Genomic DNA, 17,852 nt, shown 5'->3' with positions numbered 1-17,852 from the left:
CCCTTTTTCCCTTTTTCTTTTTATCTTTCCTTCCCTAACACCCAACCTAAACATTCCCTGGCACAGTTTGGGGCCACTTAATAGAATCCCAGGATGTTAGTGGTCCCAGAGATGCCAAGGCAGGATGCACCAGGGAAGGCAGGACAGTGCATCCAGGTGGGGTTTGGGAATCTCGAGAGGGAGTCTCCACAACCTCTTTACGCAGTGGTCATTTGTAACTTTAAAAGCCATGTAAACTTCCAACTAAAATTCAGAAAATCAAACCAGAGCACATGCCTGAAAAACCCTCCACTAATAATCAACTGTACAGTTCTTTCCTAGACGTAAGTACCAGGCAGGATTTTTGACAATGAGGAGCATTGCCAAAAGCCTTTGGAAGCAGGGGAGAGCTGCGTGGCTGAGCAGCAGCTCTGCCTCCTCTGGGAAGCAGCATCCTGGGAAGTTGGTCCTGGGAATAGAGACAAGCTGTGATGACACCGGGGCTGCTGTGGTGGATGATGCTGGCCGTGTGCTGGGAGAAGCACTGCACTGTCAGAGGGAAATCCATTTACAGTAAGAATAAGCTTTTCTCGGGGTTTTCACCTTAATAATGAGGTTTTTAGTTACTGGTGGTGCCATCTGTATAAAAGCCTTCTTGACAGAAAACTCATCAAGGAGCAGGTGAATGTAGAGAGCTGTCTCTTGGGCAACACCACCTTCTGCTGGAGATACTGCTTAGGGGTGAGGAAATAAAAAATGCTGTGTGTTTAGCAAGTTTCCTCCAGTATTTTCATTAAAAATGAGGCAGATTACTTACCTAGCTCGAGTTAAAGATTAAATCATTACTACTGTGAAAATCACCAAATGTCTCGGGTTTTTTTAGAGGCAAGTTAAGCAAATGGAGGCACTGTTTGCTAAGTACATGAACTGGCAAGTGGATTGAGGCATTGTGAATATTAAGTAACAGGCACTGTTTTGGAGCAGTGTTCAGATAGATGTAAGAGATAAATGTGTCCCAAAAAAGGGTCAGTTAAATGCTTTCCTGACCTCCCAGTCATATGCTCCTATGGTGTATAGATGTCTATGTGAGAATGTCCTCCTTAGTACAACCAGGGTTGTTAAAAATGACCAAGACTCAATATTCTGTTAATGGTTTAGCTTATTAATAAAACTGTAATTGATTAATCAGGTTAAAATTGCAGTGAGCAAAGCAGCGCTGCGTGCATGGGGAGTTTCTGCTCTGCTCACACACACCCCCTAAAACTCTAAAATTACCTTTTATTGATTACAATTCTATGAATATTCAAAAGGAGGTGGGGTTACACACACATTCATAGGGATTACATCATGTTATTATAATATCCATGATAGGTGGAGTCTGGGTGGAGTCCTCTTTTGGGGAGATATCCGGGGATTGTCAGGGGGTCTTTGGATGAAGTAAGAAGTCTTCCTCAAGCTTGATTTTGCTGACTTCACTATATTGTTACAGGGCAATATCAGACCCTAGCCATAACTTTCCCCTGATCTGTTGGCTGTGACATCTTTATGTTCTCCTTTTGCAGATGTTCACATTCCTTTGGTGCCTCGTTGGCCTTGGCAGTGCCTTCTTTTAAGAACAAGACTTACACTCCTAATCATCTTCGAGACAGAACTTAGTCTTGTTAGGGCCTTGTTTTGTTCACACTGAAACAGTGGAAAATTCCATGTCTTAACTGCTTTGTCTAGCCCTGTATTCACTTCTTTCTCAGTTTAATTCTGAATTTCACTGGTTAGGAGTACAAATTCATTAACATATATTACAACCAGTTATTACAAGGATGAATATAACAAGGCAGAGAGGTGTTTTGTTTTTTTTTATTCCTTTCTGGTTTTATTCCTTTTCTGTCTTTTTATTCCTTTCTGTCTGTTGTTTTTACTAGAGCAGGTGGAATAATTCCCCTGGTGGCACAGCAGCTTCACAGGGAAAACATCGAGCAAGTCGTGAAAGAGGCACTGAGAGTCAGTGGGGTTTCTGTCCATCAACTTGCAGCTGTTGCAACAACAGTGAAACCAGGACTTGCCCTGAGCCTCGAGGTGGGGCTGCAGTACAGCTCCAGCTTGGTGAGCAGGTACCAGAAGGCCTTCATCCCCATCCATCACATGGAGGCTCATGCACTGACCATCAGGCTGACACAGCCCGTGGACTTCCCCTTCCTGGTCCTTTTACTCTCTGGAGGCCACTGCATCTTGGCAGTAGCTCGAGGAGTTTCAGATTTCCTTCTGCTTGGACAGTCCATAGATATAGCCCCAGGTGACATGCTGGATAAGGTAATACTTTTTTCCATAAGTGAAGCTCTAATGTAGGGTTTTTTTTCTTTTTATTGCAGTTATATTACATAGTGGTAGTCTTATCAGCCCACAAACAGTAGTAATTTGAGCTTTGTTTAACTTTTAAAAATAATTCTTATATTTAATAATATTTTTATATGCCTAATTTATATATATATATATTTATATATTTATTTACATATATTTAAAATATTTAAGACACAAAGGTGTTATAAATCTGCACACACCATCTGTTTAAACATATGTAAATTAATTGTATTTTTAGCAAGTAGACAACATAACCAGAACTGGGGTTGGAAATTTCATTGACAACCATTATGCTACCTGGCTGTATGAATTTGAGAAGGTTGATGGAGATATTTTAAAAGATGGTGTCAGTTTCAAACCAATACATATTAATGAAAAAGTTTCTTAGCATTTTTCTTTGCACGTTTTGAAGCACCTCATTTGGCCTTTAGAATCTTTTCTGGGTCACTGAATTCAGCCTGTAAAACTGATCAATTCCCTAAGAGTTTTGTTCTCAAACTCAAGCAGAGTTTTTAAACAGCAGCTGTGCATATGAATTAAAGGAGTCAGAAAAGGGGATTGTTGAAAGTTGAAATCAGCTTTTTTTTTCTGGTTTTACCTGTCTGGTAATGCAGTGTGGCAGTCTGGGTGTGTTGCCTCTAGCATAATCCTGCAGATTTCATTGATCATCCTGTTTGCCCAAATTGCTCTAGAATTCCATTTCTTATTACTCCTGCAAAACCTGTAACAATGTCACAAATCCACAAGGTTCCATTTACCAGAACTCTTTTTTTTTGGAAGGTGAAGATCCTTCCTTGCACAAAGAGCATTACAAGATGACAGAGGTGTTAGACTTTGTTTCATAGTGTTTCTGGTCTCATTCTCCTGGGATTTAAACTACAAGTAATTTATCTTTTCATAAAGTAATTTATCATTACTCCCTCAAGCAACAAACAATCCAGCCAGCACAGGTCATCTTATTGTGCCCTGTCTGTCATTTCAGGTTAGATTGGGTTTTTTGATGCCTCCATGGACTCCAATGCAGTGATGCAGTTAGAGAAGGAATGAATTTAGCTCTCTTTTCCAAGTCTCTTGCTGATTGCCTCCCCAGGTAGCAAGACGCCTGTCTTTAAGAAAGCACCCAGAGTGCCATGGCATGGCTGGGGGGAAGGCAATTGAGCACTTGGCTCAGACTGGGAACCAGAACCAGCACCCCTTCAGACTCCCCCTGCAGCACTACCGGAACTGTGACTTTTCTTTTTCTGGACTTCAGAGCCTTGTCAATAAAGCTATTGAACAAAAAGAAAAAGAAGAAGGTATTTTTAAACAAAGTTGGATCTAAAGCTTGGGTTTGATGATACTGGGGGGATGACCTGTTTGATGGTACGTTTTTATAGGTATTCAAGAAGGTGAGATCCTGTCCTGTGTGGAGGATCTTGCTGCTGCTGTGCAGCACGCAGTGGCTCTTCATATTATCCAGCGGACGTACCGAGCCATCCTGTTCTGCAGAAAACATGGCATATTGCCATCAAAAAATGCAGCTTTGGTGGGTAGTTATTTATTTTCTTTTTATATTTCACTCGGTAACATCATTGCAGGATGCAGATGCTGTGTACTTGCTGCCCTAATAGAGGAGGAAGATGTCATTATGTGTGACAGCATTTCATTAATCGTGGTATATTCGTAGTCATAGATATTTACAGTTTGGTTTTGAGCTAGAGAGGTAGCTCTATTTTTAGATGATATTTTTAGATGGTATTTTCCATCTACATCTACATTTTTAGGTGGTATTTTCTTACCATCTAATGTGACCTCCCATAACAATGTAGGCTACATAATTTGACCTACTGCTCCCTAATAGGTGACAGCTGTTTTAGTTAGAAACTGCTTTACTCAGGAATATCTTTTAGCAAAATATTCTGACTTACCATATTCTTACATGTTTTAATCTTCAAATGCATTTTTATTGCTGTCTTGAGAACTTAAGCTGATAACTTTTGTAAATAGGATGTTAGTTCAGTGTGACCCATCAGTACTGTTTCAGTTAATGCCTTTTTTTTTTCTGGAAACTGCTGTCAGGTTGTATCAGGAGGAGTTGCAAGCAATCAGTATATCAGAAAAGGTCTACAGACTTTGGCAGATGTGAATGATTTTGCTTTCCTGTGTCCTCCTCCAAGACTGTGCACTGATAACGGCGTTATGATTGCATGGTAAGAGTTGGTTCTCTTTGTGTTTCTAGGGTGTCCTTTAAAGGCTGACACCAGTCACAAACTCCTGCTTTTGGTGGCTGAACCACACACACCTCTTCAGTTAGGACATGTTTCCACCTGATTGCTTTCTCATTTAGGAATGGCATTGAAAGGTTACGTGCAGGACTTGGTGTCTTACAGAGTGCTGAAGGCATCCGCTACGAACCGAAGTAAGTGACTCAGTTCAGTCCCAGTTCTCCAGGGGGTAGGGGAGGTGTAGACCAAAAATCCCAGCAGAAGCTGATGAGGAGCATCTTTGCAAGACTTTGCATCTTTGCCCCTGTGCTCAGCCCTGGTGAGGCCACAGCTTGAGTCCTGTGTCCAGTTCTGGGCCCCTCAGCCCCTCAGGAAGGAGCTTGAGGTGCTGGAGCAGGTCCAGAGAAGAGCAAGGAGGCTGTGAAGGGATCCAGCAGAATTCCTGTGAGGAAGGGCTGAGGGAGCTGGGGGTGTTGAGGCTGGAGAAGAGGAGGCTCAGGGGAGACCTCATCACTCTCTCCAACTCCCTGAAAGGAGGTTGGAGCCAGGGGGGGGTTGGGCTCTTTTCCCAGGCAACTCTCAGCAAGACAAGAGGGCAGGGTCTCAAGTTGTGCCAGGGGAGGTTTAGGTTGGAGATGAGAAAGAATTTCTTTCTGGAGAGGGTGATCAGGCATTGGAATGGGCTGCCCAGGGAAGTAGTGGATTCTCCGTGTCTGGAGATCTTTCCAAAGAGCCTGGATGTGGCACTGAGTGCCATGGGCTGGGAACTGCAGCGGGAGTGGATCAAGGGTTGGACTTGATGATCTCTGAGGTCCCTTCCAACCCAGCCCATTCTAGGATTCTAAGACACAGAAGCTTGGGAAATACAAATGCTGGTGTCTGGCACTTCTGTTTGGTTTGGATCAGAACCTTCAGTTACCAGGCATCCTGACAGCTCTGTGTTTTCTTCTTGCCAGTGTGGTGTGGGAAAGCTGGAGCAAGTTAAGCTGTAATGCACTGCCTTGAACTTCAGTCACTGGAGACATAAAATCCTCCCAGTCAAATTCTGTGTTCCTAATGAGCAATCCATGTGAAAAAAGAATTTGACAGCACCTGATACTTCTTTTTTAACTTTTTCCCCAGTGATAATACTGGGTTTTAAATTACTTTAGGTGAGACCTGTTCCATGGATTTTAGTGGATCCTAGACTTAAGGCTGAAAAAGTTCTAAGTTCATAAGTATGAGCTGGTCTTAAAATTGGAAATGTTTTTTTTTCAGATTTTTTTCCCTTTCTACTTCCAGGAAAAAGGGTTTTTTCACATGAAAAATGACAAGAATACTCCTCTTCAAAAATCACTTGCCTTATATAGCTCAGTGATTAAAATACTAAATTTTACTTGCCTTAGAATGTACATTCTTAAATATTCTTAAATATTATCCCATGTGAGTCTCCAGTATGTCTTGCCTTCATCAGTGAGATGTAAAATGAGTTAGCAGCTAAAATCAGAATCTAAGCCCCCAAAGATGGCTTAGAAATAACAGCTGTGTTTGCCTGAGCTGGGAATGGCTACAAATGCAAACATTTCCTTAGTGTAATGTTTCTAGGTACAGCTTCAGATGGACCATTTTGATGGTCATGCAGACAGACTTACAGTACAGGGAATCTGCAAGCAATACTGTGAGTCCCACACCCTGTGAAAAGACAAATAAAATAAAAATTGTGAGTCTGCAGATGTGTGTGACATGGCAATAAAATTACTTATGTTAAAAATACATAATCTTTGTTTTCTAGAGCTCCGCTTGGAATTGATATTTCAAAAAGAGTTGAAGAAGATGCCATCAAGCTGCCAAAACTGAAGAAGATAAGGTGGTTGGCATCTTAAAAAGAAACATAGTAAAGTAAATGCCACTATAACTTGTTCATTACTGTTTTATTTTATTTATTGTTACGTTTCCTGACAGTGACTGGACTGTGTTGACAAAAACTTGTCAGAAAAATAAATACTCTGTGGTATCCCAAAATGACTGCAGTTACTGTTCCACAAATGGCTGAGAGTTCTAGGTATTAATAACAAAAAAAAAGCAAAGTAAATTTATACAAATAAAAGTAAATTTATACAAATTAAAATACCTCCATTCTTAACACTTAGAATAAGGCTTCTATAGTTATAATCTGACATGTTATTTAACAGTGTAATATATGATGTTCATAATCTACATGTATAAAAAATAAATCAGAGCTTGCATGATTGAGAAGTTACAGAAAGTGAGGGTGAGAGAGGGCAGATTTTCAGTAATTTCAGGAGCACCCCAATTTCTGCTGGTGTTAAAGCCTGTCTTTACTTCTATAGAATTAATACTTTGAGGCACAGGACTAGTGCCTTTTCATTTTCTCCTTTAACACCTCAGTAAAATTAATCACCATGTAAGTGAGCTGTTAAGATCTAAGTTCCAAGGTTTGATATGAGTAAGAGATTTATCTGCCCTTGCCTTTTGTTAATCAGTGTGCTTTTACATTATTATTCAGTGCAATGGTATTTACTGGAACAAATACTTGAAATATTAAGCCTTTTAAGTATTATTTCAGTTTTCTAACTCATACTGCATTTTACAATTGCCTTTATTCAAATACCAGTAAGTGGAGGGGATTGGTGGAGCAGTTAAGACAACTGACTTGCTTGTCTTTAAAACTGTTTTAAAAGTTTGTTTTCGGGCACAATGTCACAAATTCACAAGGTTCCATGTACCAGTACTTACTTTTTTTGGAAGGTGAAGATCCTTCCTTGCACAAAGAGCATTAGAAGATGACAGAGGTGTTAGACTTTGTTTCATAGTGTTTCTGGTCTCATTTTCCTGGGATTTAAACTACAAGTAATTTATCTTTTCATAAAGTAACTTATCAAGCAATTATTGTGGAGACCTTTTGAAATATTCAAGTGGGAATATCTTGTAATAAGGAACTGGAAATGCTATCATGATGATTTGCTGGTCTAGCTCAGTGTATCAAATAAAAGAGACTGCAAAATTTAAAGATCTGTGCTGTCAGATGGCCTCATGGCCTTTGAACAGTGATTATAGAGCACAAGTGTCTTGACAGGTTTACTTCTTTGTTTCATTCTGTAGAGGATTTTTTAATTTGTGGCTGAAAATTGAAAGCACCAAGGGATGAATTCACAGCTCGTACACTTTAGAAAGCAGCTGCTAATGCTTCTGAAAAGCTGCTTAAAAGTAGCTGGTCTTGAGTATTTTTTTAAAAACCAAGCTGATGGTACACTTAAAAGCAAGCAAATACAAAACATCAGCTAGGAATAATGAGGTAGGTTTGTAGGGGGGGGAAGGATAGAACTTACATTATGGATACTTTGCAACTTGTCACTGTTTAACAACTGCTTACAAGAGACTTAGCTAAAAGCAAAAGTACAAGACAGAAAATCACCTTTATCCTGGCCCAAACCAGGACACAACTTTAGCAGAAAAAGTAGCAGAGCTAAAGGTGTAAAGGAAGAAGCAAGCCAGAGGAGCAAATGAAGGAGAATTCTGTGATGCTAGCAAGTAGGTAAACAACCAGAACAAACATTCTAAGAAAACTTCAAAGATTTATTGAATTTGCATACAGAATAAATGCAACATGTCAAGATGTAGCTTTATCATTCATCTACTGCCAGTAACTTCAATCTGTTGCATGTGTCAGATGCTTTCTCATTAGTGCTCTCTAATTTTGCAATCCGAGACCCAAACTGAACAGCTCTTTTTGGCAGAACAGCTGAGGCTGTGAGACCCAGCTCCTGGGCTGCAAGGCGCAGGATCAGTTTCTCACCGACTCCTCGCGGTAAAGTCAGGTCGGCTTTTTCTGAGATGGGCAGAGAATTGAGGAATGAAACCACCTCTTCGTCAAGAAAAGGAAACCTGAAGGAGATATACACGTGGGGAAAGACCCTTTAAAAACTTGATAGAATCATAGAACTGGCTGGGTTGGAAGGGACCTCAGAGCTCATCGAGTCCAACCCTTGATCCACTCCCCCCGTGGTTCCCAGCCCATGGCACTCAGTGCCACATCCAGGCTCTTTGGAAAGATCTCCAGACACGGAGAATCCACTACTTCCCTGGGCAGCCCATTCCAATGCCTGATCACCCTCTCCAGAAAGAAATTCTTTCTAATCTCCAACCTAAACCTCCCCTGGCACAACTTGAGACCCTTTGTGCCCTCTTGTCTTGCCCCCTGAGCTGAGAGGCCCAGAACTGGACAGAGGACTCGAGGTGTGGCCTCACCAGGGCTGAGCACAGGGGCAAAAAACCTAATCATATAAAAACAAGCATCAGAAATGTTTGGTATATACAAAACACATTATGAAGAAAGTCAGAAAATGCAATGAAAGAGCAAGGTAAATTTTAAAGTAACACTTCAATTTCTAAGTATTTAAAAATACTGTATGAAGCTACACTGTGAATTTGAAACAAAGATTTACACAACAAATTCTGATGGCATTCCCAATTCCAGGCATTCATAACTAATCGCAAGCCTGACCTCTCAAACTGCTAAACTGAAAACGTGCAAGTAAGAACAGATTTTTAAAAACACTACCTCAAAGACCACGTGAAAAGACCTTTCATGCACCTGGGGAACCTTTGCTATTGGACAACACCTGAGGATTTTGTTTTGCAAGTTGGTGGCAAGGAGGAAGTGAACGCATAAAAGGATTCCTTAGGTGTTCTGACTGAACAAGCAAGAAAATACAGTGAGTATTGATCATGCCTTTATTGTACAGACAGGAATAGGTGGCTTCTATGTTACGCTGTCATTCTCCAAAGTCACTCCCCAAAACCACAACACTTCACAGTCGTGCAGAGAACTATTCTACTTAAAATGAAAAAATCACCTGATTTTTACTCTCCTGACATCTACTGCTGCTGCTTAAAACTTCTAGATAGAAACGCAATGTTCAAATTGCTACATTTCCTTAAATAACTCTTTCACAGTACTCTGGACTACTTTTTGAAAACAAAACAAAAAATCCCACAAGACAGTAACGAAACTGCAACAGAACTCAATAAAATGCACAGAAGTGTCAAGGAACTTTCTGTTGAGAGTGTTAAAAGCAGAATCTAAGCAGAAAAATCAGCCTTGCCTCACGTTAAAATAATAATACCTGGCTTCTTTTCCGTGATCACCAATAATCCTGTCATCTCTGCCCAGGTTTCTGGAAGCAATGCGATCCAGCTCCATTTCAAGCTCCTTATTCAGACCCTCTAAGCCACATGTTTTGAAGCAAACACGGTGTCGAGAATACCCAGCAAGCTGTTCATCTGCTCCAATTCCTGTAAGCACAACCTAGGAAACCAAAAGAAATCTTTCTTAATACCTAAGCAAGCTTATATGTAGCAGACCTTATATCTTATATCTTATATATATCTTTTATCTTATATCAGAAGCCTAACTTTCACACATCTTCTAAACCTGTCACCATGGGATGTGCCTTATGTGTTTACAAAGCCTGAAACAGTTCCAAATAAAGTCACTGGAAACCTGAAGTAGGTTTACAATCAGACCTAGAAGTACAAAGATTTCTGACGCAAGGAAAAGACACTAAAATAATTTTGTGTGTTAATGTTGAAGAATGTCTTTGTTAGTTTCTCTGACAATAAAAAGCATTTGTTGGGCACCAGCCTTGATGAAAAAAAGGTTGCTATAGATTACAAGTGTTTTAATTACTCATCTGAATGTACATCTAGATGATTTTTTTTATTAATCTACCAGCTACTGGGTTAATAACTGCAGTACAAGGAATAACTATGTGCCAGATTGCTGTCTCTTCAATGATAAGCACATTAAAATATTTCAGGAGAAAACTCAGCAGCAATTCACAATACAAGTGGCAGTGTTTTTAATGTAAGTCAGAGGTGTTTTACTAATCTGACAGCAGTTGGTGCTCAACCAGTTTTTCACCTGTGCAGAGCAGTAACTGATGGTTGAATGAAACTTTGCTTAATGATTTATTAACACATGACCAATTTCAACATAATCAGAAGCCAAGGTGAATTTGTGTCATTTGCAAACCTGAGGTGCACATCCTGAAGTACATTAGTCAGCTAAACATACTGTGTTCTACAGCTGCAGTTTTTACACAAACTATTGGGTTTCTTGCAGGTTTTGCTGGTGGTGTTTTTTTGGAACATCTTTTCTGTCATTATTAATGATGATTTTCTCATGGCCTGACTAACAAGCTAATAATTTAATAGCCATTGGGATGCTAGCACAAAATAGTATTGCTTAATGCTTCATTAATCTTTATCTCTAAACTGGTTAACCTGTTCTGTTTGGATTGAACAGCAGTTACTCACTACTGGAGTTTAAACACCACAACTGATAGATGATTGCCAAAATTTTTTTCCTAGTGACACTTGCTTATTCAAGCTAATGAGAAGTCATACCGATTACAGGACAAAAGAACTGAGTGTAGTTTTAATTCCAGAATTACACAAAGTTTATCAGTGCAGAACTATACTCTACTCTGCCACTGAATTTCTGAAGCCTTGTGAATATTCCAGACCCTCCTGATTTCTGAAGCCACACAACTGTTTTTACATTCACAGGTCAAGCATCAGGCAGCAAACAACCAGTACCTTTGCAGGACTTTTATATGGTTTCAGTTCTCCTTGGTTACTAATTAAACCCTCTCCTCTGGAAGCAAACCAAATTGCACAGCCAATGCTGTCATCCAAGACTGTATCCAGTGGATAGATTAAGTGACTGATGCATTGTTGTCTCTTTTTTTTCAGTTCCTCTAGTGTAACATTAATTTCCACAAAGTTCCAGGTTCTTGAAGGATTAATGACTTCTAATTCTTTCAGTCCTGCCCTACCAGTGATTCTATCAGGAACATCAAAGCAGGACAAATGAGCACCAGTTGTAGCATCAAGATCTTTACAACTTTCCTGAGGACAAGGCAAACCAAGCTGTGCTTCCCAGGTAGTTTTTTTAGTGGTACCCTTTTGCTTAGCATGTTCTTTGACCATGAAAGCAACATTGAGAAGATCAATTGGTTCCCCTAAAGGCACATGTTTATCAGCAAGGGCTGCAATAACCATTGAATCAATGCCACCAGAAAAGAGCACGGCAATGTGTGCTTTCCTCTCAGACATGCTGGGTGTTTCTCTTCTTTTCTCATCTTCATCTCTAAAGAGAGATAAAACTCGTCTCTTCACTGCTTCACTTAAAACACCAATAAACTGATGGACCAGTTTTTTCCTGTGTTCTTCTGCAAGAAATCCTTGAAGAGTTTCTACAGAAACCATATGGATAGTGTTGGTAACATTAGTGCTTGGACATCCACCTGAAGCTTCAGAAATGGTTTTATTTAAGGGGATAACTGGTGCTGTGAGACATAGTTCTGATGCATTTATCACAAGAGGTATGTCTTTTGGTAAGTCTTTTGAAACTTGGTCCAGAACATGACTAAATATTGCTTCTGCTGCTTTCTCTGTGCAGCTGTACTTCCATGGAAACAATCTTAAAGACAAAGATTTAGTTGTTGCACAAGCTTTGAGATCAATTTTGAAAACTCCAGCTGCTGGGATTTCTTGCCACTGATGACCTGATTCAGAATGAACACTTACAGATGAGAGACAGAAAGCACTGCCAGGCTCTTTACTGAATTGCCAAAGCAAACTACGACGACCAAAATAATCTCTACCAAACCATAAACTGTGATGAGAAGCTTGATAATAAATAAAAGACCAGGGTCCCTGCAGCGATGAGAAGAGTGACAAGATGTCTGCTTCACTGCTGCATAATGCAAGATGTCGAAACATCACTTCAGTGTCATTCTCTACATCTGCTACCTGCACTCCACTGAAAATCTCTCCATTCCAAAGAAAAACATTGTTATTGGCATCTTCCAGAGGCTGAGGAGTCAGCGGTCCCCTCAAGTGAAGTACATGGCCAGAAAACAGACATTCATAAGAGAGATCAGACACGGTTTTTACCAACTGTTGGCTACTGTCAGGTCCTCTTCTCTGCAGATGGCAGAGTATGTCTTTGTTGAAGAAATCATAAATAGGATGCTGGCTGCACAAGGTAACAACACAACAAATACCACACATTGTGACTCTGAATTCAGATGACTATTTCTTGACTTTAGTCTTGTCAGAATTTTCCATCTCCTGATGGGCTTTCTTCAACTCATCTAAGGTATCTGTGCGAGATGAAAACAAATACACAAATGATCAGTTTCATACAGGTATGTGTAGACAGAAAAACAAAAGGTTTATGAGTAGGTACCTTTAAGAGAATATCTAAAAAATAGTAACTCCAGTCCCTTGTTCAATTAAAGAGATAAACACAAAATCCTATGTCATACAACTGCTACAGTACTGATGGAACACAAACATAGCCCACTCTAGGTTATTCCTCTTTAATTAAATAAAGATACAATTCTTGTTTTTCTTCCCAAAGTAAACCACTCTGCAAGTACAAGAATTAGGGGAATGGTCAGCTATTGCTTCTATAATCAGTATTACTTACACATTTATCATAAGAAAAGTAAACTGTCAAGTTAAATGTCAACACTATTTACTTAAATCAAAGGAAAGGAAACTAGAGCAGCAATTGTTCATTCCACAAAATAAATTTATACATCCCTAATGTTTGTTCAGTCAACACTATCATTCTGTCTCCTATCTTCATAATCCCATAGATACAGGCTTTCAACTCTCTAAATATTTCTAGCTTAGCCCTCAGTTTACCATGTCTTTTATTTTCTTCCTACTCATCCCATGTATGTTTTAAGACTTTTAAAATTACTAAGGGGCAAAGCACTACACAGCTTCCCAAAAGGCACTAAGAATAATGGCTCTTGTGGGGCAGTCACTCTTGCCCTTCCACCATCACGCCGTGGGCACACTTTTACATTTTTTGAACCCAAAAAAAGAAGCACGTGCCTGAAGTCAAATTTGCATTTGATGTACACTTTCCAGTTTTCATTTTAATATACCCATTGAATCACTGACAGCTACAATACAGCTTTTAAAGAGTTAACCATTTACACAGCAAACTTACTTTTGCATTGAGACAGTGTTTCTGTTCTGTCAACAAGGAAGAATATGTTGCTGTTGGGTTGCTGCCTATAAACTTTCTGTAAAACAAAACCAACAAGGCAGGAAGTCAAAACAACAAACTGGCAGTCACTCTGCAGTAGAAGCTGATACAGATCCTCAGGGATACCCCTTCACTTTTAAGCCACAAGGATGAGTTCTGCCCTGACAACACCAACATTCTGATGTCATACCATCAAAAACATTTTATGATCAGCCCATGACTGTTCTGCATTTCTCTTCTCCTCAAACATAGAGGGATCACATTCTATTTTAAAGCACATATGCATTAAAAGTAGGGATACTTCACTAAATTTTTTTATCAACTCAAACATCTTAATGAAGTAACTCAAATAAAAATAAAAAGGCAAAAAAACCCTCCAACAATGTATTGCATTATACTGCATAAGTGTGCATAAATCATTTGGAGAACAAATTATTCTGAGAACAGCAGAACACACCTGTACTAAAATCTGCATTAAAACAAATTCAAGACAGTGTGCTGCAACTTTGTTTCCCTCCTTGTCTCTATGCTTACTTCTCTGATGCTAAAATGAACTAGCCAAAAACAAATCTGTAAATACTTACCCGGTTCTTCTTTAAATTTGAAAGCTCATCGACTACAACCTTCTGTTCTTTAATCTGAAAGGGAAAAGACACACTTTGATTTAATTTTTAAAAATAAACCATTGTATTATAATCCTGGTGCTGAGCAGCCCTGCTGATATTTTAAGACAGCTGAACAGACCACTGAAGGCAAAGTGGAAGTAGAGATAAAAATGAAATACTAAATAACTACCCTAGAAATGTGTTATCTTGCATGGATTGATATTTCTCCTGCCCTCAAAAGAAAGCTCCACTGGGAAGCCAGAGTGCTTCTAGCTGTTTACAGTCAGAAATCACATTTTTCCCCTCACAAAAGAAAGAATGCAAAAACCTAATAAGACATCAAGTAACTTCAGAAAACAACATTTAGCATAATATCTACAATACACTTGATAATCAAAGGTATTCTCAAAATGAAACCAATAAAAAACCCAATGCCTCCTAAAACTGTTCTATGAGCCAGGGAAGCCTTTCTATTGCTTTTTGTTAGAAACAAACAATACTGTTTTGTCTGTTCTTCCTTTATGTCTCCTGGAAATGGTGCAACAGCAGAGAGTTCCCACAGAGGCAGGTCAACCAAACTGCATGTGGCATGCAGAAAACACAACTTTTCCAGCAGTTAGATCAGTATCTTGTATTTCCAAATCCACCAGACAAAACAAATGTCCTCTCCTCCGGACTAATGCAGCCACTTCAGTATTACAGAAATTACGACCTGCAACAGTGTTATGTCCTTGCTTTACACCTTCCTAGAATATCGAAACACCACTGGCTTTATACAACACAGCCACAGGGGAAGGAATATTTTGATGGAAAGCAGTTCCAGAGGACTTGACAGATTTCAAGCCAAGAAAGCTACTGGCACCACGGAAAAGGCAGCAGGTGAGTGCGGAGTGCCGGCCTCTGGGACTGAAACCCCGGGGAACTTCCTGAGATCCTAAGGTGAAGGAGATACTGCAGAGGAAAGGCTGCGACTCCCCCGACATTTCCAGTCAACTTGGAACCCCAAACAACAACAAATACGGATGTTATAGGACAGCTAACAGCGATGCCCACACCCACTCCACGGCAGCCGCTCTCCTCACAGCCCCGTACCCGAGGGGCCCGAATTCCTGACAGGATTCTCTCTCCGCTGCCTCACGCCGATCGCACTGAGCGTCACAGGCTCCACGGCCGCCACCTCCCCCGCGGCAGCAGGGCCTGGGTCGCGCCTCAGCCCACCCCACACACCCGAGGTATGACAGGGGCACACGCGAAGGGAAACGCGGCCTCAAGCCCCTCCCACGCTCCCAGCCGCCTAGCAGCAGGCCGCCTCCGCTCACCCTCCGGCTTAGCTCCTCCTTCTGGCGCTGCTTTGCGCTCTCCCCTTCCTCTTGCCGGGGCGGACAGCCTGACATCCCCCCTGCCGAGACCCGGGATCACACACCGGGCGGAGGCTGAGGCTGAGGGAGCGGCTGAGGCAGAGGCGGAGGCTGAAGCTGAGGCGGCGGCACCACCTGTGCGCGCGCCAGCCCCCAGCGGCCGGCGGGGCTCGGGGTGCGTGCGGACCAATCAGCTGCCGCCGCTGCGAGGCGTCACGGGTCACGCGCCGGCTGCCGTTAGGCGTCAGCGCGCGGGGTTGCCGTTGGCCGTAACGGCTGAGGGGAAGGGCGGGAATCCGCAGTGCCCCGCACGGTCCGGTCCGGTTCGTCACTGCCCTCATAACCCGGCTGATCCCTGCTGCTGGGGGCCCTGGTGGCAAAGCCAAGGTGAAAAAGCGGTGTGGAGAGAGGGCTGGAGCTGGGCTTTGTCAAGGGAGAAAACAAAAAAATGAGGGGGGTAAAAAAAAAAAAAAAAAAAGTGCTTTGCCTTGGTTCGGTGTCGTGGCGACTCTGGGTACTTTGCCCTGAAACACCTGTTCTGGAGGAGAGAGAAACTTAGGTAATATTGACGCATATTAAGATCGTATGGTGGTCCCTCCGTGCCCACCTTCCCCACCCCATCTTCTGTTCTGCTTAGTGAGAGCCCATCTGGAGTCCTGTGTCCAGGTCAGGGCTCCCCAGCTGAAAAGGGACAGAGATCCATCCCTAGAGACTCTAGAGAGAGTCCAAGAGAGGGTTACAAGGATGCTGAGGGGACTGGAACATCTGTCTTCTGAGGAGAGGCTTAGAGACTTGGGGCTTGGTTAGTATGGAGAAAACAGAGGGCATCTGACTACAGTTTATAAATCTCTGAAGGGTCAGTGTTCAGAAGGAGCCAGTGTTTTCAGTGGCACCCTGTGATAGGACACACACTGGAACACGGGAAGTTCCACCTCAACATGAAGAAAAACTGTTTTACTCTAAGGGTGAAGGAGCACTGGCACAGGGTGCCCTGAGACGTTGTAGAGTCTTCTGTGGGAACTTTGAAGACACATTTCTATGTGACCTGCCTTAAGTGATCCTGCTCTGGCAGGGGGTTGGAGTTCATAGAATCATGGAACTGGCTGGGTTGGAAGGGACCTCAGAGCTCATCAGGTCCAACCCTTGATCCACTCCCCCGTGGTTCCCAGCCCATGGCACTCAGTGCCACATCCAGGCTCTTTGGAAAGATCTCCAGACACGGAGAATCCACTACTTCCCTGGGCAGCCCATTCCAATGCCTGATCACCCTCTCCAGAAAGAAATTCTTTCTCATCTCCAACCTAAACCTCCCCTGGCACAACTTGAGACCCTGCCCTTAAGACTGTTGATGATCTCCAGGAGGTCTCTTCCAGCCCCTACCATTCTATGATGCTATGGTTTTCCTGTTTGGTAGGATGGTCTTAATATTCTTCTGTCACTTCCATTCCATTATAGATACATTACTGTGATGCATTGTCTTTGTTTTTAAATACATGAGGGGAGAAGCTAAGTGGCAGGATAATGATAGCACAGGGATAACACATGAGGATCATAAATAAGTTTAGGCTGAGAAATTGTAAAAGGAGCCAGTTAGTGTGAAAAGAAGGTTCCAAAAATATCCTAAAGTAGCACCAATCAGGTAAAAAATGATTTGAGTTTGATTTACTTGTGAAATCAGTTCCATGCTCTCATTGATGACTGAATTAATTGGTGAATAAACTGTGAATCACAGGAAATCAGAAATCTGCTGATTTTCATGGAAAACAGATTTTATTTGTTAATGAGCATTAGTGGATATCAGTGCAGAGTTTGAGACTTTTTCAAGGTACTTGATGTAGGAACATTACAGTTACTTTTTGGTCTTATGTTATCCCTTTCCATATTTTAAAATATTGTCCTTTAAATATTCTAAAGACTCAAAAGCCATTCCAAGCTTATAGACTGCTACCAATAGCTCACAGGTCCAAAACAGGCAGTCACTGATGGCAGAAAATATTTGAAATTGCCATCACATATTAGCAAAAACATACCCAAAGCAGCATCCTCAAGTAAAGAAGTTCAAGTTCTGACAGACTGGTAAATGCATGCTGGAAATGTTAGGATATCCTTCTGAAAACCACTAACAGCCTTGAAGACCATTTCCAGCTGCTGGCAGGCCATTTGTGTCAGATGATTTTATGGATGTGAGAGGTACAAGGTAGCACTGATAATGCCTTCGAGGCTTGGCAGTGCCAAGTTCCATGCCTTGCAGTGGGCTGGAGATCTGTGTGTACTCAGT

General features: G+C 41.5%; 3 protein-coding genes across 5 annotated transcripts; 1 reads left to right on the top strand and 2 right to left on the bottom strand.

The window, feature by feature from the left end:
- On the top strand, positions 1-6,432 carry OSGEPL1 (O-sialoglycoprotein endopeptidase like 1). 3 transcript variants are annotated; one of them, XM_008496944.2, is made up of 8 exons: positions 1-156; positions 311-552; positions 1,899-2,286; positions 3,425-3,629; positions 3,711-3,859; positions 4,393-4,523; positions 4,661-4,732; positions 6,310-6,432. In XM_008496944.2, exons 1-8 carry the CDS (start codon positions 94-96, stop codon positions 6,398-6,400), a joined length of 1,341 nt encoding a protein of 446 aa, XP_008495166.2. In that variant the 5' UTR covers positions 1-93; the 3' UTR covers positions 6,401-6,432. The 3 variants fall into 3 exon arrangements, with proteins under 3 accessions (XP_008495166.2, XP_030310205.1, XP_030310206.1); XM_030454345.1 differs by lacking the exon at positions 6,310-6,432 and adding an exon at positions 5,796-6,205; XM_030454346.1 differs by lacking the exon at positions 1-156 and having other exon boundaries at positions 382-552; positions 1,904-2,286.
- A 1,661-nt stretch (positions 6,433-8,093) lies between these two features.
- Positions 8,094-15,733, bottom strand: ASNSD1 (asparagine synthetase domain containing 1). Its single transcript, XM_030454343.1, has 6 exons — positions 15,536-15,733; positions 14,196-14,249; positions 13,573-13,648; positions 11,139-12,709; positions 9,665-9,846; positions 8,094-8,423 (listed from the first exon to the last, which is right to left on the bottom strand). The coding sequence occupies exons 4-6, from the start codon at positions 12,615-12,617 to the stop codon at positions 8,165-8,167; spliced, it is 1,920 nt and encodes a 639-aa protein (XP_030310203.1). The 5' UTR covers positions 12,618-12,709; positions 13,573-13,648; positions 14,196-14,249; positions 15,536-15,733; the 3' UTR covers positions 8,094-8,164.
- Positions 9,665-15,731, bottom strand: ASDURF (ASNSD1 upstream reading frame). Its single transcript, XM_030454347.1, has 5 exons — positions 15,536-15,731; positions 14,196-14,249; positions 13,573-13,648; positions 11,139-12,709; positions 9,665-9,846 (listed from the first exon to the last, which is right to left on the bottom strand). The coding sequence occupies exons 1-4, from the start codon at positions 15,608-15,610 to the stop codon at positions 12,639-12,641; spliced, it is 276 nt and encodes a 91-aa protein (XP_030310207.1). The 5' UTR covers positions 15,611-15,731; the 3' UTR covers positions 9,665-9,846; positions 11,139-12,638.
- Positions 15,734-17,852: the final 2,119 nt, after the last annotated feature.

Source organism: Calypte anna, chromosome 7 (assembly GCF_003957555.1).
Source record: "Calypte anna isolate BGI_N300 chromosome 7, bCalAnn1_v1.p, whole genome shotgun sequence".
Classification (NCBI taxonomy): Eukaryota; Metazoa; Chordata; class Aves; order Apodiformes; family Trochilidae; genus Calypte; species Calypte anna.
This window is presented reverse-complemented; position numbering and strand designations above follow the sequence as displayed.

Bases quoted from the DNA above. Each gene is read 5' to 3' on its own strand.
- ASDURF (XM_030454347.1), bottom strand. From the start codon at position 15,610: ATGTCAGGCTGTCCGCCCCGGCAAGAGGAAGGGGAGAGCGCAAAGCAG. The intron at 13,649-14,195 runs GTAAGTATTTAC...TTTGTTTTACAG, and splicing joins CAAATTTAAAGAAGAACCGG to AAAGTTTATAGGCAGCAACC. The intron at 12,710-13,572 runs GTAAGTTTGCTG...CATCTCGCACAG, and splicing joins AACACTGTCTCAATGCAAAA to ATACCTTAGATGAGTTGAAG.
- ASNSD1 (XM_030454343.1), bottom strand. From the start codon at position 12,617: ATGTGTGGTATTTGTTGTGTTGTTACCTTGTGCAGCCAGCATCCTATT. The intron at 9,847-11,138 runs GTACTGGTTGTT...TTGGTTTCCTAG, and splicing joins CATATAAAAGTCCTGCAAAG to GTTGTGCTTACAGGAATTGG. The intron at 8,424-9,664 runs GTATTATTATTT...TATCTCCTTCAG, and splicing joins GATCACGGAAAAGAAGCCAG to GTTTCCTTTTCTTGACGAAG.
- OSGEPL1 (XM_008496944.2), top strand. From the start codon at position 94: ATGTTAGTGGTCCCAGAGATGCCAAGGCAGGATGCACCAGGGAAGGCA. The intron at 157-310 runs GTGGGGTTTGGG...TCAACTGTACAG, and splicing joins AGGCAGGACAGTGCATCCAG to TTCTTTCCTAGACGTAAGTA. The intron at 2,287-3,424 runs GTAATACTTTTT...TTGCCTCCCCAG, and splicing joins CAGGTGACATGCTGGATAAG to GTAGCAAGACGCCTGTCTTT.